This window comes from Toxotes jaculatrix, chromosome 4 (genome assembly GCF_017976425.1).
Source record: "Toxotes jaculatrix isolate fToxJac2 chromosome 4, fToxJac2.pri, whole genome shotgun sequence".
Classification (NCBI taxonomy): domain Eukaryota; kingdom Metazoa; phylum Chordata; class Actinopteri; family Toxotidae; genus Toxotes; species Toxotes jaculatrix.
Window position 1 is genome coordinate 20,539,317 of NC_054397.1, and position 25,984 is coordinate 20,565,300.

The following is a 25,984-nucleotide window of genomic DNA, read 5'->3' on the forward strand; positions in this document are numbered from 1 at the left end:
TCCATCCATCATCCGTTCATTCTCTCAAGCTCATAATCTGTCTTATACACACACACACACACGCACGCACAAAATCCTAGACAGATTACTCAAGTGCTACCCTGCCACACACACTTTGATGGAGTGCAACTGAAGTCAGCCACAGGACAAGGCCAAAGCTTATCTCACCCGATCAGCAGCACTTACTACACTGTATCCATGGCAACCTTTGTACCAGCTAGATGTACCATCTACAGCTATATCAAAGTTTTTGTAGTGTAAGAGTAGATGTTTATTTTCTGGGTTTCTATGTTGAATATATTGTAATAACCTATATTATGTACCTTTTGTGAACACTGTCATATATCCAAACTATTTGTATGTTGTTATTGCCATTATTGCCTTAAGAAATATGTTGTGGTATGTCCACCATCCAGAGTATTGGGCTATATTTTTATCGTGACGATGATGGACCAAGCATGTGAACATGGTGGCTTTCTAGATGGACTGTTTCCAAAGAGCACAAGCTCAACCAGCAGCTTCTCACATGGCATGAGCAAATGTTGATTTTATTAAGTGCTGAACTTTGGGACTGAAAGGAAAAAATAGAAAACTATATAGTCATAGTGGGATGTCCTTCAGGACAATGTGGCTATCAAGATCCCACCAAAGAGCACCAAATGGAAAAAAAGGGTATATTTACGTTTATTCGTATGGTGGAGGCAGACTACAAAATCTGCATTGAAAAAAATAAAATCAACTGCTAACTGCAATGTCACTATCATTGGATTCTGTCCCTAGCTTGTGCTGCTGAATATTTTATAAACGAGGTCCTCTTGATGTTATTCTGAAGACCTTTGTACTTAAATCTGTGATCAACATTTGTAGCTTTATTCTCACTGTTAACTAAAAGGATGTGATTGCTCTCAAAACGTGTGACAGAATGTCTTTCTTCATGGGACCAGTCAAGACACTGTTTGTTCTCGGTCTTTGCTCAACCACGTCACCTACACCAGAGCTGTAGTATGGCACCTCCATAAAGTTGAGACAGTTTTATAAACAATGGTCAAAATAGAAGACGTAGAGATGGAGATATCCTGACAATGCGTCTCTCGTGAGTCAGTCATGAGAAACCACCATCTCCTATAATTCCCATAATGCAATTCAACAGCATAATTAGGCCCTCAGTGCCTCCTAAATGCCCACTTCTGTCAAATCCCGTACCTCCAGTTTGTAAAGCAGGCAGCTGGAGGCCCAAGCACAGTTAACCCTTGATGAGATCAGATTTATGTTTTCAAACTTCAGAAAGCTCCTTCACAGCCACATAAGATCATCCCATAACCTCAGTTCATGACAAGTGTAAAACTGGTGGAGCGTCCCTTTAAAATGGAACCTACAGTATCTTTGACCCCTCATCACAGGTCGCAATTATCCACCTGTCGTAACTACTTCAACTGAAGAGTGATTCATTTTCCTTGTTTGAATTACTTTTTGAAGGTTGAGGCCATAAAACAATCGTTTTTCACAAAAAATAAAGCAAAAACTAGACCTGCAAGAAAGTACGACAGAGTCCAAGCACCACAACGCACCTCAGACCTGGAGGTTCACTGATCCAAGACAATCAGTAAGCAAACCACCTGTTAAAAGTCCTTTTCATGATTTAAACAGGTCCACCAATACTATTCTGAACAAATAATTTCAGGCCATTCACAAGTGATAATGAGTCTCTTGAAACCTAAGAGGCAAAGCTCTCATGAATGAACCACAACACAATCAAACCACAACTAAACTAACAGTACATATGTAAATGCATAAATGCATCTGAAATAAAAAGCTATTAAAGTGCAGTATGAAATTCATAAATGTAATGGATCATATGCATGTGCTAAAGTCCACCTGGGTGTAAAATATTGCTAAATTATTTGAAAACCAACCACCCACAACAAATCTTTTGAACATTTTATTTTAACAAAATATCCCAACTGAAAATAGTCTCACTTCCATGCCAGTAAACACACAGCATCATGTCAACCAGCTGAGCGGGTGACTCCCAACAACCCTCTACTTCCATGACGTTTAAGAAAAAAAAAAAAAAAAGACGCTAGAAGTCGAGTCTAGTGATGCAGAACTGGTTTCTCTTTGTGTCATTTTAAATACTGCAGCCTGATGAATGAACACAGCTAGACTGAACTGGTCCAGGCCAGATGAGGAAACAACTTGTTCAGAAGCAGCAGAATCCGTCAGATGTTACATGAACACTAAATATGCACACACTCATACACACAGACACACACTTATTCTTTAGATGAAATCACCTTGTCGGCCTCACACAGGTGCAGATAATGCATACGTTCATTTACAGACACACAAAAAAACCATTCATACCACAATAACGGTTCACCTTTATGTATAAAAACAAAAAGTAAAAACTCAAACTTTGTTCAGTCCAGCTCTTGGTTTTGGTGGCTGCAATAATACAGTACACAATTACAGGGAAAAAAAAGAAGATGAAACCTGCACATTTAAACACAGATCACCTAAAACACTTCATCTCTGCAGTATTTCATGTGGAGCGTTCTTGGTTCGGTTTCATTTTGACACGTTTTAACTACATATTACCAAAGAGCAGTCACCGAACGAGCACCTTTACTCAGATTACCGTCGGGCTCCATACTGAAGATCAGGCCATGTCGATGTGCATGTGTGCGCTTTTGCTTCTGTTGCTTTGACACTCGTGGCCCTCTTCTTTCTTCATAATACAATCCAGGTACATCGGTCACTATCTGCCAACACTTGCAGAGATGAGCCTACAAGTGAGTGAGATTTTAATTAAGATTCACATTCATCTGCACAAACACATAAATCAAAACGATTCGATGAACGTGTTCCCATTCCGGGACAACTGGTAGTATCCTTACAGGCTGATTGAGCTTTTTTCACAGAAGACATTTTTACGTGTCACAATAGAGCAAAAACAAACGAATAAATTATAAATCATATATTATAAATTAATGAGGGCTAAATTCTATTTATGTGCTTCAGTTTCAGGTCTTGATATTCTGCATGCTGGTCCACTGTCAGCTTACTGGGACACAGGGACATTTAAACATAGTTATCACATACTAACCAGCACACAAGAACAAGGCTGTAGCTCAGTCCAAGATGTTATGTTATATTTGGCTTTTTAATAACTTGCATCAATTTAAACACCACAAAGAAAAGAGAAAGCTTTGTATAAAGCATGTACTGCAGAAGCTAGGTGACCATTTTTGGTGACACATGCATTTGTATCCAGCTTTTAATGGAGATGCATTAAATCCCCACATACACAGAATACTCCCCAGCTGTTACAGATCTGGACACTGGAAGCAGAAGTAAAAAAAAAAAAGCTGCTCTGTCTAATCCAGCTGTATTTGGCCTCTAACTTGCCCTTTGTCCTGGATGAATGACAATCCTCACTGACACCTGGCCAAAAATTTGAGACAGCATTTGGTCTTTGTCTGTGGTAGAAATCAGGACACTGTATGTGTGTGTGTAAATGTGTATATAACTCACCTTTGTGCAGAGCTTCGTTGGTCATGCGGTTGATGTAGCGGGAGCTGCTCTCGGGAACCAGCCACTTCATCACCGTGTTCACACAGGACTTCCTGTAAGAACTCCACACACTCCCACTGACAGACACACAAAGATCAGCAGCTTTAACAATGCAGAACTAAACACAGCTTAACAAGAAACCGGGAGTCACAGGGAAAGGTGAGCGAGGGGGGCGGCAGTAGTTCCTCACCTGGTCTGACCTTTAACCTCTGTAAGGTCACCAACACCCACAGTGCAACACACACCTGTGTTTAAATCCCAGCTAACCTGCAGGTTGGAATGGTAGGTGTTTGGTCTGTGGACAAAAACAACGGAAAACAGCCTCAGTGATAATTGTTGCTGAAGACAAAGACTAAGAGACAATCAAAAATAAATGTGTTGGCAGAAGACTTAAGAATTAAACAACAGAGAGGAAGACAAATACCTGCAGTGCTCCTCATCTGAGTTGGAGAACGCCAGTAACAGCAGACCAATGTTGATCATCACAGTGTTGGTCTCTGGACACACCTAATATACATCAAACACACATTATGTCTATTTGCAAAATGTCCTTCCTTCCTCGGTTTAGTGCTGATTTACAAAGCAGAAACATAAAAGATAAAAACCATCTACTGGAAGAAATATTGAAGGTGAAACTAACTTAAAATAGTATGTCTATTTTAGTATAATTCTGGTAAGTTACTCATGATGTGACGGAGACTGAATGGTGTGTGTGTGTGCACACTAACCTCTAGTATCACAACATCATAGTCACTGAAGGAGCAGAACTGAGTGGCCCAGGCAGCATCGCTCCTGATCACCTCATTGATAAGATACTCAAAGTCTAGAGTCAACTGCTCAACACATACGCTCTGAAAGAGACAAAACATAAGTTCAACAACAGCACCAAGATCAGCCATTCACCACTGACACAGGTGAACTGTCTTTCTTTTTATCTGACTGAGTACAGACGCTTCATTTCCAGTTACACTAACAACATAACACAGACAGTAACTGTGTAACCATAGCAGAATAAAAACAAACTGAATGTGTGAGTGTCAGTCACAGAAGTTACAGGCAGGTAAATTCAATTACTGAACATGGCCTGAAATGTTTTAATATTTATTGTACATTTCCAGAACAGGTGGAACATGTCAGTATGTATATATTTGAATCAGGAGCCAAATGATACACTAACAAAAACACTCACCTGTCCATTGTGTGGTCCAGTGACCAGCTGCAGGTTCCGCCCTTTCAGATCTGTGACTGTGAAGGGTAACTGGACCTTATCATCTTCATAACCTGCACACAGAAACAGAGGGGGGAAATGCCGGTCAGTAGCTTCAGACTTGACCTGATAAGAGTCACTTGTTTAATCACTCGTTCTCTGTGTGTCCTCCTGTTTCTCTCACCTCCTGTATTCTGCTCAGCTGTCCCTGGCTGTTGGAGGCGGTAATGCAGGTGTGAATAGTTCACATATCCAGGCTCGCTGGGGTTGACCTCCTGGGATGAGGACGGGGTCGGAGGGGACGAAGGTGATGATGAAGAGGATGCAGGAGACATCACTTGTTCCGGGCACTGATGCAAACTGTGGCGCACAGCTGATGTCGACGCTTGTGGTAAACTAGTCCGTCTCTCCTCCTCCCTCCTCTCTCTACAATCCTCCTCCTCTCTCCTCCTCTCTACATGTGTCCCTTTGTCTCCTGGTATCTGCGCTGCCTCTTTTTCACCACCATCAGCTGTTCGCCTCTCTTGCTGGCCCTCAGTTTCTTTCCCTCCTCCTCCTCCTCCCTGGGCCCGCCTAAAGAGGTCAGCTGCAAACTCCCGGGCTCTGACGGCCGCCTGAGACTGGCTAGGAGACGAGGGGATCGGAGCGGGTCTGCTAGGAGGCAGTCGGCTTTCAGGAGATCCCTGAGGTAGTGACGAAGAAGAAACCGAGGAGGAGGAAAGAGACACGGGCGCTTGACTAGACAAAGCCGCCCTCTTTGTGTAGAGGATCTGTGACGACTGACCCTGCTTACCTGCAAGAGACACACAAAAAGATAAAACTGAAAGTTGACATGCGACTGCTGAACATGTTGAACAGTTGACATGCAACTGCTGGCAGCTTGAGCTACAATATGCAGACTAGCATATCAAAATTTTCAGGGCTTTGGTCACCTGACAGAGTTCACTCATCTCAACAAATTCAGTTCCTCTTAACAACGATCCAAACTGACTCTTTAGCTATGCCCTATCCAGGTCAGGACATAGCGCATCTTAGATGGTTAACAATACTGCATAGTCTGACAGCTGGAAGAAGACACAGACAAGGACAGAGAAATGTGCTGACAGTGCTATTTGTGTGTGTTACCTGAGCAGAGTGAGATGCCACAGGCCACCAGAGAGTAGCTAGTGTTTAACAGGATCACCTGGTCCTTCTTCAGCTGGAAAGCTGGCTGGAAAGTGGGGAACGGATACACCACCTGGTACCTGCTGTTCAGCACATAACCATGCTCGAGACACTCACCACTCCCTGGAGAGAGTCCAAGAGGACGAATGAGACAGAGACAGGAGCAGTGATGTCAGCAGAGTTGTGCATTTTTGTGTGTATGTGTGTTTACCTGTGCGTATGGTGGTGGCCGAGGGAACTGGGCAGCAGTAAGAGCAAGGTTTAGGAGGAGGCATGGAGGCAATGGTGATGTAGATATCTCTGTTGTTCTCATCACTCATCATCAGGTTCATCAAAACAGAGCTTGAACTGCGTGTGCTAACAAGAAGAACCACACATGCACACAGAATTACTTATCATTACCTACACACTGCATTAACAGAATTCTGGCTGAAACTGAAACAGCTCCACACGGCTGCTGATCAGTGTGTTTATTATCTCTTACTTGAAGCCAAAGATGACAATTTTGGAGTGGTCATTTGGCCACTCACACACAGTCAAGTACAGGTCACTGTAGATTTCCTCCCCTGCAAACAGACGCACGTGATGGACCTAAAGACATAAAGCAGACATGAGGCAACAGACAAGATAAGCATACATTCAGTTCACTTATCTATGCTCTCCAGTTCTAACTCTCACAGGACAACATGCTATTACACTAGTTGCATTTGGCTATAACACAGAGAGGATTCATTTACCTGTTTGAGTCTACTGTGCAGATTGAACTCCCACCAATAGAGATGGTAGGTATAGAAAGAGAAATCATCATCTTCTCCACAGTCACTGGTGTAGGACAGAACGTAGCGGCCACATTTGGTGAAGCCAAGAAATATATGTCTGGAACCATAAAGGTGACAGAGTATGCAAAAATGTAATATATGTTTTGAATTGATAAAATATTACACATGATAAATCCCCATTGTAAATGAAGTGGTCAGTAGCAGATAGGAATGCACCAATCAGATACATTGCATCAGTACTGGTGCTGATCCTGACCTCATAAAGCAGATCAAGTATCAGCCACGATCTGACAGAGCCATTGTGAAAACAGGTTTTCAGTCAGTGTCATTATAAATACAGCTGTTTCACAGTTATATTAATTCCATCATAGTGTTTAGTGCTGTAGAAATCCCTGGTCTAACACTGTCCTAAATGAGTTTTATACAGTGAGGTATGCAGACCTAACACTTGTGAAAATAGGAGGACTGGTACTGGATCTGTACTCCATAAGGGCAAAACACCCTGAATGGATGTAACTGATACTGAGAGAAGAAGAGTTGTATCAGTGCATCCCAACTAGCAGTCTCATATCTAAATAAACAACAATGATCACATGCTGTTTAAAATGCAGTATAGTATGTGAGGTTCTCAGTCACAACAAAGTCATTGAGTAAACACATGCACACACTGACCCTGCTCTCAGGAACTCCTCGCTGACAATGTTTTTCAAAGGGACACACACTCGAGGTGGGAGCTTCCTGAACAGGCGCTGAGAAAACTGTCCTGACAACTGCAGAACAGGCGAGAGAGCGGAGACAACTTCATAGATGTAGACAATTTCATACACAGATGAGTAGTACGACATGAAACACAGATATGTGTGTCAAAAATAAAGCTTTTGTACAATTAGTGGAATAGCTTTTACAAAGGTGATGGTTTTGGATAAAGACTACACCGGGAAATATAGCTTCATTCAATGCCAGGCACAGTAATATACCTGAGTGTCTAATGCCTTTGAGCACACATACAGTAGATTAGCTGTCTACAAAGTAAAGCGGTTAACATTAAATCTCAGGGCAGAGATTGCCTTAATGGGCTGTAGAGCACACTGCAAGTTGCTGCTGCGATGTAGCAGAAGCTAGAACCGACTGACCTTTAAGATTATAATATAACAGGTATTTAGCTTTGGATTAAAAGGCTAGCATGGTGCCAACGCACTACAGTTACATTAGGTTAAGATTGCTATGAGCCTATTTACAAACCAAAGTAAGGCACGTGCAGGGGTACAGCGGTAAAAGCAGGGGAAACCCAGTTTTCATATTTTGTAGCATTAGCTATTTAGCCACCTTCCAGCCATTAGTTAGCCGCCGAGCTAGTTAGCAGATAGCCATTAGCTAGCCTCAGAGGCTCCTGAAAACACAGACGCTTTGATTGAAGCAGTCTCACATTCATGAACCACTCTTCTCGTGTCATGCGTTTTGTGGATTCGTGCTTACCTTCCCTCGCATGAGAAGCTTCACGACATGGTCCTTGTGTTTTCTTTGAGCTTTCTGTTTGCCGTCGTCCTTTTCTGATTTCGAGCTGGGCGCCATCTCTCACTGAACTGTTGTCCCTCCGCTGCGGTGAGAGCCGCCCTGATTGGTCCACAGCCTGCACGAGACTGCCTTCACTCGCCGGGGGACCCATCCATCAAAACCAAAACAAAGGTAGGCCACTGCAGAGGTGACATCCTGCAGGAGGAGGCCACCACAAAGGAATCAACCACGTCTGATACAACAGCGCCACGTCTGGCATCAGTAACAACAAACTCGCAAACACAATGCTGGTGATGACCATACTGGTAATTTCAATGTTTTTATTTTAAGTATTTAAAAACAAGTTGTAAAAAATAACATTAAAAAAAAATCAGCATACAATAACAGAACCTATTGGAAAAAAAAATCTCAACAATGAAGTTGCAAAAATCAAACAGAGGGCAGTCAAACACACAAACTCATGCATGCACACAAAACCAGCCTACACACTGTAGGCCAGTTAGTGCCTTATTACAGCCAACTTGCACACATTTTTTTCTGTTCAGTAGCATACACTGTATACACACACACAACCCCCTTGAGAAAAATAATTACAATGAATAAAATTAAAATAAGAATCCGTGGTAGCAGGGAGAAATACAACTGCAACTTAAACACTGGGAATGTTCTTTTTTTAAAATGAAGTTTAAAACAAAAAAATACCATGAAATAAAGACCAAGAACTTTGCAATTGTCTTTCATACAAACATAATTTATGAATATATTCGAAATACTGCTTGAAAGTTTTTACCCTCAGGAAAGGGTAACCACTTAAAGGGGGGTAACCACTTAAATGTGAGTCAGTGTTTGAGATGTTGTGCTAGCTTACAAGCAAAATGCTCATTATTTCACTTTTTTTTTTTTTTAAATTATCAGATGTATTACAAGGTGGGGGTGAGGTGAAGGGGTAGACCAAACAGTAACCTAAGTAGTTATTTAGTGCTTTGTTCAATGCAAATGGAAAAAAATGTATTCCCTTTTTCCTTTCTTCAATTTTGACTTTAAAAAACAAACAAGGAGGTTTGGAATAGAAAATGTCTGGGTGGATGAGAAACCATGATCTTGTCTTATTAAAGCCAAAGAGGAAATCTCTTGACAGAAAAAACAAACAAGTCCAGAGAACCATCGCAACCGTCCAACAGATCAACCCACTCGTTTACTGGGCCTGAAAAGAGACATCACAGACATAATTTAATTTAACTAGTCCATGCTTTGTAAAGACGTGAAAATTCCCTGACTATGATGAGGGTAAAGTATATGAACACACACACACACACGCACTATTATGCAGGATCAATAACATGGTGACCTTTGCAGGTGTCATGCTTTGAAACAAAGTTTGATTGCATTTGGCTTTTGCATGTTCTTATCCCTTTACTTGAACCGAACCAGTCACATCAAACCAAAATAAATGGCTGCTAGTTAATCTGCCTGTACGCAAAGTGACATCAATATCTGTTTGTTCTCTGCCAGGATGGTTATCTAACCTGCAGTCATTTCACTAAAATCCTCACTTTACATCCATGTGCCTCAACACTCAAAAATTATTAAATCAAGATGAAGACACTGAATGAGGAAGTTTTAGTATAACTAACATCTGCTTTTTATATGGAAAGTCACAAAAACTCATTCTATACACAAAAAGGAACAGAATACAGTTGGGACGCCTTTCTATGAAATGGGTTTTAAATATCTTGGCTAGTAAACACATTTTTGGCAGGTAACTGTTTATAGCTTACCAGACCTTGGTGACTACAAAGTTAATTTTCAACACTGGTTATGCATGTGGTACCTGTTGTCCCTGCTGTTGGGCAGCTGCCTGTCCAGGCGCCTGCCCTGCCTGTCCATAATAGGCAGCCTGCTGTCTGTAGTACTCAGCCCAGGCTGCACTGTAGTCCTGCTGGCCTCCAGCTGCAGCTCCTCCTGCTGCTGCTGTGGCAGCTGGAGCAGCAGCTGCCCCTCCAGCTGGCTGGGCTGGAAAAAACAACAAACATAAACACAACTCTTACTTTCTCATAATATTCATAATTGATTGATACAACTCATTTAATTCATATTAACAGGCTGATACTTTGTTGATTCTAAAGAAAACTATATTTGTCACTAAGTGCATTTGTGTTTGAAGTTATGTGCTCCATCTTATTTGAAAATCTCCTCACAATTGATTCTTGTCTTGTCTTTGTTATATAATTTTAAAATGGTTAACTGTAGATTTAAAAATTTGGGGTTGTCACTTTTCAGGAGGCTCTATTAATGTCTTGAATTAAGTCCATGCATTTATCTCACTAAGAAATCTTTGAAGCTCAGATGTCAAAATTTCTGATTCTGAAATGTTGATGCTTTGTTCAGGCTAACAGACAAAACTTGTAATTCAAAGTTCACAGTTTACCCAAATACATTCTGACAAAACTGTGTTTGAGTGTATCCAACTTACTCATGCCCATCTTCTTATAGTACTCCTCCCAAGCCTTGGTGTAGTCTGGCTGGCCTCCAGAGGTTTGTGCTGCTTGGCTCTGATCCCCTGATGCTGCTGCTACAGGGGCTCCTGGAGTCTGACCTGCCATGGCGCCCCCTGGCTGCTGGCCATAATACTGTGCATAGTACGCTGCCCATGCTGCATTTGGGTCTGTTGCTGCTTTACCTAATGAGGGCAGTGGAAAAATAAATAATGAAAATAACGGCTTTTTTATACCTCAAACCATTTACAAAGTGCCTTACAACAATAAAAAAAAACTAACAGCTTTTGAGGTTAACTAGAAACACAATAGGAGGGGAATGTCAGTAGCATGCTGACAAATTAAGATACTCACTGGGGTCATGTGGACCTGGGGCTTGCCACTGCTGGTAGGTATTTCCCCAACCCTGAGGACAGTACTGGGGACCACCAGGTGCAGCTCCACTGCAGAGAGGGACAAGACCTTTTAAGAACATAAACTGCTTCTTTAGAGCAGTCTCAGCTGCAGGAAAATGAAGAAATCCTTCTTTCATGTGCTGTTTGTAGGTTGTACTACTTACTGGGGAGCAACACCAGGAGGCCCTGCATTATATGGGTTGGGATTATAAGGACCCATTGGGCCACCTGGACCTCCTGGACCAGGACCACCACCCAATGGACACAATGGAGCCTGGAAAGAAGAGTAAGAGTCAGTTGGTGTGTTACTGTTTGGCAGCTGTTTAACTGCGCATCCTTTCTCTGCTCTGTAAGTCACTTGAAAGTACCTCAATCTTCTCTTCTATGAGCTGTTTTGCGTGGTCAATCTGTTGCGGGGACCCTCGGATGGTGAAGAGTTTGAAGTTTGGGTCACCGTTTGGTGGCGGCTGACGAGATATTTCCACAAACGCACCAGTCTGCTGGTTGATGGACTTGACATTCTCTCCTCCTCTGCCAATGACAAGCCCACATTTGTGAGCAGGAATGGAGAAGGTCATCTCTCCTCCTGGAGGACCCCAGCTCCCCTGGCCTCTACCCCGCCCTCGTCCACCCGGTGGCATCCCTGAACCAGGACCTGAGGGGCCCTGTAGAGGAAACAAACCACGTCAGGTATAACAGTTTCTGTACTCTCATCAACACAAACATCAAATGTCTCCCTCTGGTCATTGTACTTACCCCCTGCCCACCCTCCTCTCTGGCACGGATGCTCTGTAGCAGGTCAGTGATGACTGAAGCAGCATGCTGACACTGGTCTGGTGGACCCATAATATGAGCTATTTTATCAGGACCCGTACCATCATCTGTAAGGAATGACAGGGACAGGCAGCTTTACTAATGAGGGCTTATACAGGGACTGAAAACAAATGAAAAACAAACCAAAAAAAGCAAACGCATGAATTTCAAGGATTGAAGAACTTCAATCTAAAAAGTGGGAATTATTCATCAAACTTCACCACAGCCTCAATGATATTAAACCGCATTTCTTCATACTTAGTCATAGCAGCTGCAGACATGACAGCACAATAAAGGATAGGCACAGTAAGTTAATACAGGAAAATAAACTATAAATGACATAAATGGATAAAAGCATCAAAGTATCAAATTTCAAAGACAAAACCCATGAAATTAAAACAGTATGTTTGGGGAGTTCACCTGGTTTAAACTGTATCTTCACGCCAGTGTCGCTCTGGATCTTCTTAATCATCTCCCCACTACGTCCAATCACAACTCCCACAGAGTGGCGAGGAACAGCTATCTGTAGAATTTCAAACAGAAAAATGTGATAACTGCTAAAAGCTGCTGAGTGTTACCCTTTTAACCATAATTATGCTAACCATGCACCACACTGTATACTCAGCCCTAATTGTGTTGTTCACCTTCAAACACAGACATTACTTACATCGATGCCACCTCCCATCCTTGATCCGTATTCGTTCCTATCTCCAAACCCGCTGTGATCCCTTTCTCGAAGAATCTCATTGACCATCTCTTTTGCTTGCTACAAAAGCAATAGCAAGAAAGACATGGTGAGATGGCAAGACAGGACACAAAAGAGCACTTAGCATTTTCCTCTTTACCAAAACTTTCTCCACAGCGCTCAAAGAATACCTGCACTTTGTAGGGGTCTCCGATGATGCGTAGGGGTTTATCTACATTTGGTGGCTGGGATCCATCTTGAATAAGGATCATTTTAACCCCAGCTCGCTCCTAGGAATTTGCAGGAGAGATATATTACAATGATTACAGACACATGCCGGATTAACCTAATCTTTATTTGAGAATGTAGCATTGTTCACTGGTTGCACTGGGCTTTCCTGTTAAGTGATCATGGAAACCAGCACAGACCTTTTCCCCATCATTTTCTCACTAATAATTTGTACAGTAGAGAGAAGGTACCCTGTGATTCGCACCTGTAGCTGTTTGATGGTCTCTCCTCCTTTGCCTATAATAAGGCCGGCCTTGCCTGCAGGGATGATCATCTCCTGCATGGAACCTGCCTGCCCATTGGTTGACTCGTGACCTCTGGACACTATGTCATCTATAAGTGCCTTGGCTCTCCTGGAGGCAAATTAGGTTGAAAGATGATATGATTACAGAACACAAAGAAAATGCTGCATACAAGCAATTTAGTTAATGGGCCACACTATTCTGACTTATTGAAGGCAGTGCAAGCAGCTCCAACTGCACCTACAGTACACCACAGACTTGGGCAACTGCAGTTTCAAACAGGCAAAACTTTGAACAAATATGAAAAATAAATTCTAAGAGATCTTGGCTGAACTTGCCTGAACTGCTACAATGGCTTTCTGATACACTGTACAGTTTCCATAAAACAGGTGGATCTTATTATTAACAAAAATATAGTTAGAATAATAATAATAAAAATCTATGCCATTTTCTTTAGCCAATAAGCTTGTTTGTTGCCCACCCTAGTTGATGATGATGCTGGTCACAGGCCAACTAAAAAGTAAAAAAACAAACAAAAAAAAACAAAAAAACAAAAGTGGATCGAGGGAAACTTTAATGTAATTCAAGGAATAGTCTAGTCACAAGTTGATTTGAATATTTTTCACTCATGGCTGCCTTTTTAGCATCTCTTTGAACACTTAAAGGTCATACTCAAATGCAGGGAAATACACTTTGCCTGAAGCTGAGGGTGTAGCTCTGCACTCATTAACCAACTCCAACAAATATTAATAAGCATCAGAAGTTAGAAATCCTAACATTTCATTTTGTTTGGCTGAGCACATTGTGGAGAAGACACTTTTGTACCCACAGGCTGTTAACCACAACCGACCTTCACCAATCACACAGCTATTTATTTTGGGGTTATTGGATAAGATTAAGATTAGGGATCATAGTAAGGGTTTAACTTTGGCAGTCTTAGCAAAGGATCTCTGGTATAAAGCGGGAAGAGGGGAAGTGCTGCCACGGAGGCCAAACACTGTATGAAAAGTCCCAATACGTGCAAGCTTTTGCCACAGCACAAATAAACAGCAAATGGCTGTTTCCTAAGATAAAAGTAAACATTAGTGATAGATTATCTCATTAAAACATGTAGTTTGATTAGACCAACACTACTACTTTATTCCACTGATATCTATGAACAAAAACTTCCCAGAAACCAGACTTCTTTGAGAACTGAATGGACTAGTTGCATTTGAAATTGAAAAATCCATTTAAATATGAACACCAACTTACTGTATGGCATCTGCTGACCCTGTCAGAGAAACACCTCTTTCTGGAAGACCTGCACTGTCTATGAATTGATATGAAAATGTGTGTTAATCCAAAAGCAGCTGGAAAAGCCATTATACTTTGTTGAACTAGAAAATATGGGAGTAGCATGTGGCTCACCATGAGCAATCTGGACCTTGCAGCCAGAATCCTGTTGTATTTTGTTAATCTGTTCACCTCCTCGGCCGATGACTTTTAGGGACAACAACAGAGACATTTAGATTTTAGTTTTAACAGGTGAAACACAGTGACTCAAACATTATTTGTATGGTTTAAGAAATGTACAGTATGTGCATGTACTCACTGAGACCGACCATGCCATCAGGCACTCTGTACTCTTCTGTCATTGTGGAGGGCCTGGCACTGCAGAAAGGCGAAAAAAACAAAAACAAACGAATTACACAAAGGATTTCATCTGGCATAACCATAAGATGGAGAAGTGTTAATGCAAAATAAAAATAACCATATACCTTTGTTGGGACAGGGCAGCCAGCTGAGCTCCAATAGCTGTAAGAGAAGGAAAACTAGTGAGTGCTTGCAAACTGAGCTGAGCGAGCGTTTGTGGTTGGATTGGCATGTATATTCAACGTACACAATGCAGGATCTCTTTCACTCTGTGATGCAACCTTCTTGGCACTGGGTTCATCTGAAAACAAAAAAGGCGAGTTTTACAATGTGGATAAACAAAATGCAGACAAAGTGCCTGTTTGTGCTGATTTTTAACCTGCTTCTTCCAAGGATCGTTTCTGTGCCGTGAATGGATAACTCTCAGCTCCTCCGTTGTTACTCGCTGAGGGAACCCCGTCTCCACCAATTTTAGCTGCAATCTACAAAGAGGTAAACACTGCATGAAGCCTCTGCAACACACCTAAAATAGCTGATGCAACCTAAAATAATGACGAAGAATTGTGGTTACATATACAGAAGGGGCACTGCAACTTTTTTAAGGTTGTCTGGCCTTGGGGACTATAAATTTAAAATTGGCGGTGTGAAGTTGTAGAGATGTGGGTATTTAGCAGACGGTAAGAATGAGTACTAAGCAGGTAGCACTAAGCATTATAGAGAGAGTAGGATCCAGTATTTTTGGAGCTTAAACCTCATTAGGGCTAAAAAGTCATGAAATCTCTGACTCCTCTGCATCAGTTTTGACCCCCCGTTTTTTTAAAAAATCTGCCTCACAAGTGCTCCAACTTTGCGGAAGTGGAATGCTAAATTATGAGTGGAGTTGTGCCATGTTCAATAGTAAAAACAAGAGACTATAATCTGATACAACCACAACACTAAGAGTACCTTCAATTTGTTTAATCAATCAACAGAAAATGAATCTGCAACGCACTTGATAACCAATTAACTGTTTAGGTTATTAATCAAAGCAAAAACGCCAAGCCTTCTCTAGTTTCAGTTTCTCAAATGTTACACTTAGCTGCCTTTTTTGTTTTTATATCATTATGAATTTAATATCTTTGGGTTCAGGCCTACTCCTCAGATAAAACAGCTGCTATCTTGGGCTCTTGACCATTTAACAGATTAGTTAATTAATCAAGAAGATAATCTAACACCCATTAGTTTCAGCCTTAACCTCGGTAACTACAAAGACCTGTAGTGTGGCCACCGACCATTGAAGAAACCGCTTCCGAGTTCTGAACATTTAGTCGCTGAATAACTTAAGCTTTCTTTTGTTAATTTGTAGTAATCAACACAATATCACACGACAGTCTATTAATATTAATTCAGTACAGTCATTATTCCGTGAGATTGTCGTTAATTGTTCAACCTTATTAAAACAAGGTTTTAATAAATGAGGGAAGACGAAACTTAATGATCCGGTTCCCATGCACTATACACAATTAGCTTAGCTAACTTAGCTAACTTAACTAGTCCATTTAACTTCGCTCAGGCAACCTGGAGGCGATAGTTAATGTATTTATATGAAAGAGTGACCTACATTTCTGCCGCTGCTCAGTCCAGCCCATAAATCTTTTCAGTTGGTCCCCCCAAGTTGGCGAGCGTTTCAGACAAACAAATGGCACTGCTATTAGCTAACTAGCTTGCTAGCTAGTTAAGCACAGCTAACGTCACGGATAATTAAGCTAGCTGCTGTGTGCCAGCAGCTAACTAGCTCCCCAGCTAGTAGCCCAGCTCTTTAGTTACCTGTCTGGCTCGTTGTACAGCATCAGCAAACGCGTCAGTTTTCATTCCAGCGCCGACTCCGTTAGTCGGCAGAGCGCCGTATTCAGACATGCTGCTCACAAGGGGCAAACAGACACACAAGGGGCAGGCTGGATGGCTTTAGCCGGGTCGAGCTGTGCAGAAGCGGGAAGGCTAAACGGGAACGTAGGAAGGGGGGACACCAATGTGAGTGAGGCACAACCACGCCGGCAAACTTCCCTGCTTGAAACGACCAATCAATGCTTCTTCCACCCCGGATGTTCTTCCTCTTCTTCTTCCTTTACGCTGTTGCGGATTGACGTCCAACGTTGTAATGCGAATACACCGCCACCCTCTGGGCTGGAGTGTAGACCAGGCACCGCCGAGGACAAACACATTTATATTGATAGTTAATAGTATTCATTACTGAACTTTACTCTTTGTTCTATTTCAGTTTTCATACATGTTGAATTGTAAGCTTTCTTGAAAACAAATGTCACACCTGCTGTGCACTGACTACAAGACTCGCAGGGTTATACTAGCAATGCATTGGAATTAACTAAATAGAAATGTACTAGTTGAACGCTGCCTCTACAAACAGTACTAAACAAGACAGTTCTCTCCAGAAAGCCCCAATGAAGATCCATAATAAAACATTACCAAAAAGTCTTATTAGGTGAAAAAAAACTGTCATTTATTTTAGTTGCATTTGTTTGTATGTTGCACAGTCAGACCCGGAACCTTTACAGAACGGACAAACTGTACAGTGTTTATTAGCAATGTAACAGCTAAAAATGATTTTAACTAAAGGCAACAGGGCTAAACAAAGTGACCGTCCATCAGTATTTTCATGAGGACAACCTGTTTGATATTAGAGCAGTGGTTTCATAAAATTTCAACATCTGTAACATTAAATGGAAACTAAGGGGCATTTGTTCAACAAAAACAGCACCATGCATACATTTATTTGCACATTCCATAATAAATACTGACACATCAAAAAAGTCCATCGGCATTAAACATTTTTTCTTATTGTTTTATGATATAGACTATCTTCTTACAATAATGTTAAAACTGCACATTGTGCGCATACAGTTTATGAAAATACTATGGGCCACTGGACCCTGTAGTGTTTTTCAAACATGAGAAAACACACCTCTCTGCATAGGAATACTTACAAAACACGTGTTTTGCACGACAGCTTGTCATGAATCCTCTGTGTTTTTTTATATGGCTTCATCAATATATTGGTGTGCTCTACTCAGTAGTAATACTTTCATGAAAGAGAAGACTGACAGCATTTCTTGTCACAAATATTACAAATACTTCAGTATTTGCCCATACTGTGTACAGTGGTTCACTATTGTATATATTGCTCACTCTGTGTATATTGTAATTGTTTATAGTATTTATTTTCTACAATAAATCTTATCTTGAATCTTTATATTTTTGATTTTTTGTAAATCCTGTGTGAATCTGTCTCGTTGCTGCTGTGACAGATGCAATATCCCCACTGTGGGACTAATAAAGGTGTATCTTACCTTATCTTATCTTAAACACTAGTTTTTGTAATATTTGTTTAAGACATTAATTAAAGGCCTGGTTCTGTAACTTCACCAGTCTGCAGTGGCTTCAGGATCCACTTATAGGAGAGAAACCTGGATCAGTCCTCCCATTAGTCCTTTATCTTCTCTATGTACCACCTAGGAGAAAAAATTATGCTGTAGGAATGTGACGTGGCTCCCAAGTTTGGTTACACCTTTTACCCGTTCATTCTCAGGCAAGTTCATGCAAGTTTCCATCTGTCCAAGTCAGTGCAGTGGCAGGAAGCTAATTGGTTAGCTCTCACACAACTGCTGGCATGCACTGCAATGCAATCTATCACACTTGAAACTCCTCACAGCAGCTGCCAGTTAAGGTGTGATCATCCAGATGTGAGGCTTTCACAACAAATTATGTTTAAAGTTGATCTGTTGCTCTCTTTTCATTCCAGGGTTTATTTTTCATCATATTCAACCTGAAAAGTAAAGATTTGCAATCACAGGACCATGTATTCATCCACCGCCAAGGCCCATTTCCTCATGCACTGCCAACAGATCTGTAAGTGCCTGTAGACAAAAGCCACCTCCAAAGCATTTATCCTTTTCTACCCTTTCCTTCCCCTCCTACCCTCAATGTCCACTCCCAGGACTATCCTCGTGTATTCGTAGACAACGTAGGACAAGCTGACAGCAGGAATGACTTTCAGCAGGTTGGGGGAAATTCCTCTATAAAGTCCGGCCACGCCCTCCTGGGTCACAATGTTGTGAAGCAAGGCCAGCATGGAGGGTTTAGGGGCTCCCTTCTCTAAAGCTGAGGAGAGGGAAAAGGGAATCACTCACAAGCTCTATCACAGTGTGGGCAGTGAGTTGTTAAACTAAATTTAAAAAAGTCAAGTTCACTTCAGACAGTTTCTGTTCTTGTCAATTTGTATGACTTGTATTTGTATGAAGTTCATGGACTATATTTTTTAGCTCATTAACAACAAATACGGTAAACAATCTGCAATTTAAGGTAACAAATTTATAATTATATTACTAACCATTTTCCAAAGCATGAATATGACCCTTACCCTGTGCCTGCATTCGGGTGCGGATCAGTGCCAGTGGGTAACTTGCCAGCTGCCCACAGGTGCTGGAGACAGCACCACAGCCGACCAGCACCATGATCCCTGGGTCAGCTAAACCCCTATTCCTGTTCAGCCAGGCAAACTTCAAAGTCTGTAGAATAAACGATAGCAAGAGGAAGGTAAACACTGGGGAGATTGGTGCTGTGACAGCTGTGTGCTTACATGTCTCTCTGACCTCATAGACAGCTAGGTCGATGCCAGCATATGGGATAATACCCAGCAGGTTGGGTATATAACCCTTGTAGAAGGCTGTGACACCTTCTCTCTGAAGAATCTGTTTGGCACAGTCTGATATTCCTGAGTACTGGCCTGTTTTTCTCAGTGTGAGACGGGTCTTCAGCACCTGTAGAGAAAACAAAGAGGCGAGATGGAAAGGAAACAAGAAGAAGGAACAGAAAGAGAAAAGAAATCAACCATTTCACTGGTAATGCAAACCAGGAAGTGTGTTATCTTGACCTCTATGATTTTTTCTCTGTGTATTACCCCGATATTACCTCCATTGGGTAGATGGCCGTCTGAGCCATAGCTCCAGCCAGAGAGCCGGCAACAAACCTCTCATGAACCCTCAGATTTCTTGTCTCATTACTGCCACGCATCACATTCTTGATCTACGCAGAGTTAGGGAACAACAGAAAGAATAAAGGACACAATTTAAGTGAGCAGCACGATCATGGACAAATAAGAAATTATTATATAGGACTGACTGAAAAAAGATGGAGTGCTGCTTAAGGACAAAGTTAACCATTTTGGACTATTTGTGTATTTGTTTTCTAGACCACTCTCATGTCTCTCTGTTGAACAAAAGACTAGAGCCAGCAGCTGGTTAGCTTTGATTATCATTAAGACCGGAAACAAGGGCAAACAGCAAGCCTGCGGGAATTACAGCATCTGGTCTTTATGCTAAGCCAAGCTAACTAGCTGCAGTCTACTTCACCTTTTCATAAGCTGTGAACTTGATTGCAGTCTCTGGGGCAATTTTAAGCACATTGATTCCGTTGCCTCTCCACAACGACTGCAGTCCTCCTTCTTTTACCATGTGCTGGAAACTGCTCAGCACATTCCCTTTAAAAGCCGAGGAACCATGAACCTGGCAGAACCACGCAAGACAGTTATCACTTTGTGAAAGGCAGTAACAGTCGACTGAAACAGAGACACTTCACACATAAACAGTAATACATGAACGATCATTTGGTTACGGCCTGATCAGAGAGATGAGATCATAGCTGTCCCTGACTGACCTGTCGGAAGACTTTGAGGCGGTCCAAGGGGGCGGTTCCAGTCCGGGATACAGATCCAGCCATGGCTCCAGCCATCAGCTGCCGCCACACATACCCAGACTTCTTCTCCTCTTCTGAAAATTCATCAGGGACAGTCAGCTGTTCACCTATATCCAGCATCTACTGAGGCCATGGTGGTTGGAGTAAGAGCGAGAAATGAGGATGATAAAGGGGAGAGAAGAAGACTGACAAAAGAAGACATACAAAAGTATGCACAATGCTTTTCTTGTTCAAGGTGTATATGTTAACGTGTGCATAGCCTCACTATTGAACGTTTCCAGTAGCGTGCCACTTCCTCCATGTTAGTGAGGGGGTTAAACAGGAAGTAGTCTCGCCACTCATTCCAGTCAATGGTCATGGTACCATCCTTGTCCATACTGGATAACAAATACATATAAAGTATAATCATTAGAGTAGACACACAGTTACAGAAGTTAGGACCAATAATTTGCTCATGTTTAGACATGGCATACAACAATGTATGAGAAGACACTTCTTGGTTTAACTGGTCAAACTGATTTCTGATCTACTGCGCGAATGAGTAGACCCTCAATGTTGTAAACCAGCTGACAGGTTTTTTTTCTGAAGGTTCATACTTTAGATTGTAATGTGATATCAGATATCAACACACTGTTAGCAGACCTTAGCAAAATCCTGGTGGCATCCTCGAGGCTGATGTCCACACCAATGGAGCGGAGAGAGTGCTGGATCTCCCCTGCATCTATCTGACCTGCAAATATCCACCAATCACACAGCGAGAAATGACAATTTGGAGATTTAGTTTTAATTACGTAAACATGAACATTTTGAAGTAATAGTGCAATTACTTGTACAGACTTGTACAGACCATCATTGTTCCTGTCCAGGCTTCTAAACATGAGTTTGAGCTGTTTTTCATGGGTGCAAAGATACTGTGTGAACTCTTCAAAGTCCAGTACTCCATCCTGGTTGGTGTCTCCAGCCTCCACAATCTGAAAGCAGACACAGCTAAGTCAGTGAAAAATAAATGCATGGTTAATTAGAAGAGCGGTTGTAAACACAAATGTTTTATGAATGAATGTATCATACTGTCCACAAAGCTGCTTGGCCTCCCTCTCTCTCTCTTACTGGAAGTGGGACAAAAATATATTTTAGCCAAACACCAGACATCACGTCATGGTGTTGGATTATTGTAAAGGCAGGCTGTGATTAATTCTGTACAACAACATATATTTGCAGAGTGTATCAGAGCAAATACACCAGAGGGGACCCAGACAGCTGCAAAATACCACAAGATCAAGATTACACTTCAGGTTTGCAGTCTTCAAATGAACCTCTATCTTGCCATCTGTTGGACAAATTATGCCACAGCATGTTCTGTATTTGAGGACTGACCCACATAAAGAAGTGTAAAATACTGTACAGTCTGTCCTGAAAAGTATACAGCAGGTACAGATGTTACAAAAATGCAATGTCTCCTTCTTCCTTAAAGGTAAATCAAACTGTTTTCATGCTGTAATTAAAAGACTTTGTTAGATATAAAATAATTACATCTCTTATTGACCAGGCAGCTGAGATCTCTGCGTTTGTGACAGTTGTTTACAAGAATTTATTTTATAAGGTTTTGTTTATTTATTATTGCATAAACATTTAATAATATTTTAAATAAATATTGAAGACACAATCTCTATCTACAAGGTGTGGATGAACCAAATGAAAACCCCATTTGAATGATCAGTCTCATATATCATCCTTAAAAAGAAAAAACAAAATTCAATTTTCATCTGTAATCCAAACCCACTACTGAAATCTTGTTTAGAGAGTCTGGAAAATGTGAGCTGAGAAAACAAAACAATATGTAAGAAAAATGTGTGAACAAATAATAAATGCAGATTGTCAGTGAGAACTAAAATACAGACAAATAAGAAATGTTACAGAGAAAAGTTTGGTAGTTTGAACAATGATCTATACATGAAAAGAGATCAAGTGTGGGACAGAGAGAAAGGTTACTATTCTCATCTTACAAAGTCCTGCTCCTTGTACCAAAATAGACATCGTGCTGTGTTGTACATTTACACACACACACACACACACACACACACACACACACACACACACACACACACACACACACCCGACCTCTTACCAAAACCTGAACTGTAAAGACTAAAATTTAAAGATGTGGATAGTGGGCACGTGTATTTTGTCCCACAATGTGCCTGTGTGTACACGTTTTAACATGAGTATCACATTTTCACACACACAAACAAGCACACTCACACACAGCAGAGAGAGAAAGTGACAGCAAGTCTTCTTGGTGACCCACACACTTCTTACCAAAACAAACAGACACAGACAGACGGAGAGGAGAGAGGCAGACTGTGTGTATTCACAGTAAAGTTCTGTTGAAAGGGTCTGACAGTCCTTCATATTTGATCTAGGGAGGAGATGACTTTATTAATAGAGGAGGAAATCCATGTAAACGTCCACGTCACACACACACATTCACACACACTAACGTGCATAACAGGTTAAACCATAGGACAGATTTAATCAACGGCCCTGTCACCAATCAAACAACAAATGACTGCAAACATACCCGTTCCACCTCCTGGGCTGGTCAAAAGTCACTATCCCTATGTGCGTTGGTTAAATTTAGTAGACAACAGGTAAGGGAAAATTTATTAAAATTTATTAATTGCCTGATTGCCTGATAGATTGGCTGATGGTGAGATGACACCTGTCTCCACTGGCTGAGATTATTTAATGTCACCCAAGAGATTGACCCTGGTTTTTTTAATGCCTCGATGTAAACAACTGTGTTTGTTTAATGCAAACATACATGTAACAGCCACACAACATGTATATGCTACGCCATGGAATCCCAGAAAACAAATAGGCATGTGTATAACAGGTGCCTTGCTGCCCTACCTTCTCCAATGAGCCCCTGGAAAGCCCTTGGCCTGCCAGCCCTGCCCGCAGTTCAAGGATGTCGATGCGTCCATCTTTGTTGAGGTCCAGCTGATCAAACAGCTCGGCCCATCTCTTCTCCCTCTCGAGGTCTGGACCAGGGGATTCACTTTCTTGGCAGTGTGCCCAGGGGAACCAAGTCCATGGGGTTCCCATAACTGGTACGACTCAAGAGTCAGCTGATGGGATCAATTCAGTCACTACAGCATAGCACAGAACAGAACAGTCATTACATCTCATCAAGGCTTCAAACATTCACTTAGATGTCAGATTCAAGGACTTTTCCAAAAGTTGGCACTGGAGGCTATCAGAAGTGATCTAATCCAAACTCTGATGCAAGTTCATTTAGACTAGTGGGTCACACCCAGGGGGTAGGGGATCCCACAATTCTTAGGGGCCATGAAACTCCATGAGTACTCCCCCGATTTAGCATTGCACTTCTATAACCTTTTCAGACTCACATAGAATGAGGGAATTTATCAGTTTGCTCAGCTGCTTCTGGAGCTTTTTTTTTTTTTTTTTTTTTTACATATGCAGCAGGTTAGTACTCCCTAAGACCTAAAAACAGACTCAGACGTGTAAAATAAGGAGGGGAAGTTAGAAAAAAAACATGTTTCTGCTCCACAAATTATATATTTATATTAATTTGGATTTTCTTCAGCCATTTCTCTAATGTTTGAAAAATACCTGTTCAGAGGAAACTTAGCACGACTGGTTGCTTGTATCACTTTTTGGCTGAACTCACCACAACCAGTAAACTGTATCACATCACCTGGTAATCCAGGGTCTTTGCCTATGATGTGGATGTACAGTATCACATGGTGTTCCTGTCATGTTGTCATACAATATAGTGAATAGGATTCCAATCCAGCAGGGCACCACAGTGTATTTCAGTTAATGGAGTTGTTATCAACAAGCTCGCTGCAGAAAGTCAGGTTCCACTGCAGGACTCCAGCTGTTTCTGAGTCCACCCTCTTAAGTCTGTTTTGATCATATCAAAAATCCAAGCCATGCAAACACTGGACAGCCACTGTTTTTACTGATAACACGTTTATCTGAAAATGGTGAAATCAACATTTGGAAGGTCAGTGAGGTTTCGTGGATTCACCACACGCTCTGCTGAGAGGAGCAATTACAGATGTTTGGCGAAATGACTGTTTATTACAGATACGTTAGTGCTGTCTCAAACCACAGCCTGTTCAGCCTCCGTAGAGTCAGCATTACATTCACGACCGCGTTTAACTCGGTCCTCGGTCTGTTAGGACGCAGTTGTAGTCTAATAATAAAAAACTACGAGACCATTTTGGGACTCACTCTGTGTATGTTTATCTCCAGACCGAATCGCCGCCCATGCTGGGAGGCAGAGGATACGGACTCAGAAGGAACCAGCGGGTCTGGAGCACGCTTAACTAGATCTGAATCGATCGATCCTGAAATCGGATTTGACGCCAGACAAGCGGCTTCCTCTGGATCCAGCAGGTCCAGGAGGTCTCAGTGTTCACCGCAGCTGACCGCCCCGTCTTGTAGGTTTCACCGCGGCTCTTGTTGAGGAAGCAGGAAGCGAGAGAGACGCACAGAAACGTCCCCTCTCTGGTTAACTCCTGCTGTGTGGAGGATGCACTCTTTAAGCTGGCAAATGCTCATGTCTTGTGCCAGACTCATAGATATTAATTTACTGTAGATGAATACAGATATGTTGCGGTTTATTATGGAGCCTGTTTGCTCCTGACATAGCATACAACTTAAGATCCCCAACCAGGGCCACAGCGAGGATTTTAGAAGTACTGAGGCCGCGCTCCTCTGTCCACGGTCTCCCCCTCACATAGTTCTGACCAGAGACTCAGACCAGTCTCAGTGTTTTTTATACGGTTATAATCATCAACTTATAAAATATAATGCATGGTCATAGAAAACAATAAATGCATAAAAGGAGTGAAAATTAGAGCCACTTCAACCAGCTGTGACATTAAAAAGCAGCTTAGATGTAAATGCATCAATAATAAATCAGTGATGTACTATAACATGTAGGCCATGGATAATGAAACACTCTTAAAGGGATCATTCTGCTTAAGGAGTACTTTTACTTTCAATGGGACTTTTTCTTCTAAGTATTTTCACAGCCTGACTGCTACGTTTACTTAAAGATCCCCTCTAGACATGTTTTAAGTATAAAAATACTCTGCTTTGATAAGTTTCCCCCTTCAGCAGATGAGAGTCAGACTCCGCACATACAATACATCATTCTGCACACTGAGGGTCAAATATCCATGTGCAGGAACAATGATAAGCAACATTTCTGAATGGAGGGGGCTTTACACATGATACTGAGAGGCTTTACTCTTCGTCAAAATGTCTTCCATGTGTTATTGTGTAAGAAAGAGTCATTAGTGAACATGGAGGGGGTTTGGTGATTTGGTTATGCATCCCTGACAATTTACTCTAAAATAACAACATAGACCTTCCATGCATGAACAAACAGTTGAACAAAATTAGGCA

General features: G+C 41.6%; 3 protein-coding genes across 6 annotated transcripts; all 3 read right to left on the reverse strand.

The window, feature by feature from the left end:
* Positions 1-1,926: 1,926 nt before the first annotated feature.
* On the reverse strand, positions 1,927-8,417 carry dcaf15 (DDB1 and CUL4 associated factor 15). Its single transcript, XM_041035881.1, has 13 exons — positions 8,200-8,417; positions 7,396-7,493; positions 6,682-6,820; positions 6,429-6,535; positions 6,156-6,301; positions 5,906-6,067; positions 4,965-5,573; positions 4,763-4,854; positions 4,302-4,424; positions 3,998-4,080; positions 3,764-3,868; positions 3,535-3,650; positions 1,927-2,786 (listed from the first exon to the last, which is right to left on the reverse strand). The coding sequence occupies exons 1-13, from the start codon at positions 8,293-8,295 to the stop codon at positions 2,731-2,733; spliced, it is 1,932 nt and encodes a 643-aa protein (XP_040891815.1). The 5' UTR covers positions 8,296-8,417; the 3' UTR covers positions 1,927-2,730.
* A 727-nt stretch (positions 8,418-9,144) lies between these two features.
* On the reverse strand, positions 9,145-16,819 carry LOC121181100 (KH-type splicing regulatory protein). The gene is made up of 18 exons (XM_041036897.1): positions 16,598-16,819; positions 15,171-15,273; positions 15,039-15,092; positions 14,917-14,953; positions 14,751-14,809; positions 14,567-14,638; positions 14,411-14,468; positions 13,120-13,267; positions 12,818-12,916; positions 12,609-12,707; positions 12,362-12,464; positions 11,885-12,009; positions 11,497-11,793; positions 11,293-11,402; positions 11,088-11,176; positions 10,712-10,918; positions 10,070-10,251; positions 9,145-9,442 (listed from the first exon to the last, which is right to left on the reverse strand). The coding sequence occupies exons 1-18, from the start codon at positions 16,685-16,687 to the stop codon at positions 9,434-9,436; spliced, it is 1,941 nt and encodes a 646-aa protein (XP_040892831.1). The 5' UTR covers positions 16,688-16,819; the 3' UTR covers positions 9,145-9,433.
* Positions 16,820-17,272: 453 nt separating this feature from the next.
* Positions 17,273-25,326, reverse strand: LOC121181029 (calcium-binding mitochondrial carrier protein SCaMC-3-like). Of its 4 annotated transcripts, XM_041036787.1 has the most exons (12): positions 24,803-25,326; positions 23,450-23,688; positions 21,387-21,510; positions 21,182-21,269; positions 20,805-20,916; positions 20,501-20,659; positions 20,197-20,349; positions 19,757-19,870; positions 19,438-19,605; positions 19,206-19,353; positions 18,764-18,946; positions 17,273-18,297 (listed from the first exon to the last, which is right to left on the reverse strand). In XM_041036787.1, the coding sequence occupies exons 2-12, from the start codon at positions 23,642-23,644 to the stop codon at positions 18,287-18,289; spliced, it is 1,455 nt and encodes a 484-aa protein (XP_040892721.1). In that variant the 5' UTR covers positions 23,645-23,688; positions 24,803-25,326; the 3' UTR covers positions 17,273-18,286. The 4 variants fall into 4 exon arrangements, with proteins under 4 accessions (XP_040892721.1, XP_040892720.1, XP_040892719.1 ...); XM_041036786.1 differs by having other exon boundaries at positions 17,273-18,946; positions 23,450-23,667; XM_041036785.1 differs by having other exon boundaries at positions 17,273-18,946.
* Positions 25,327-25,984: the final 658 nt, after the last annotated feature.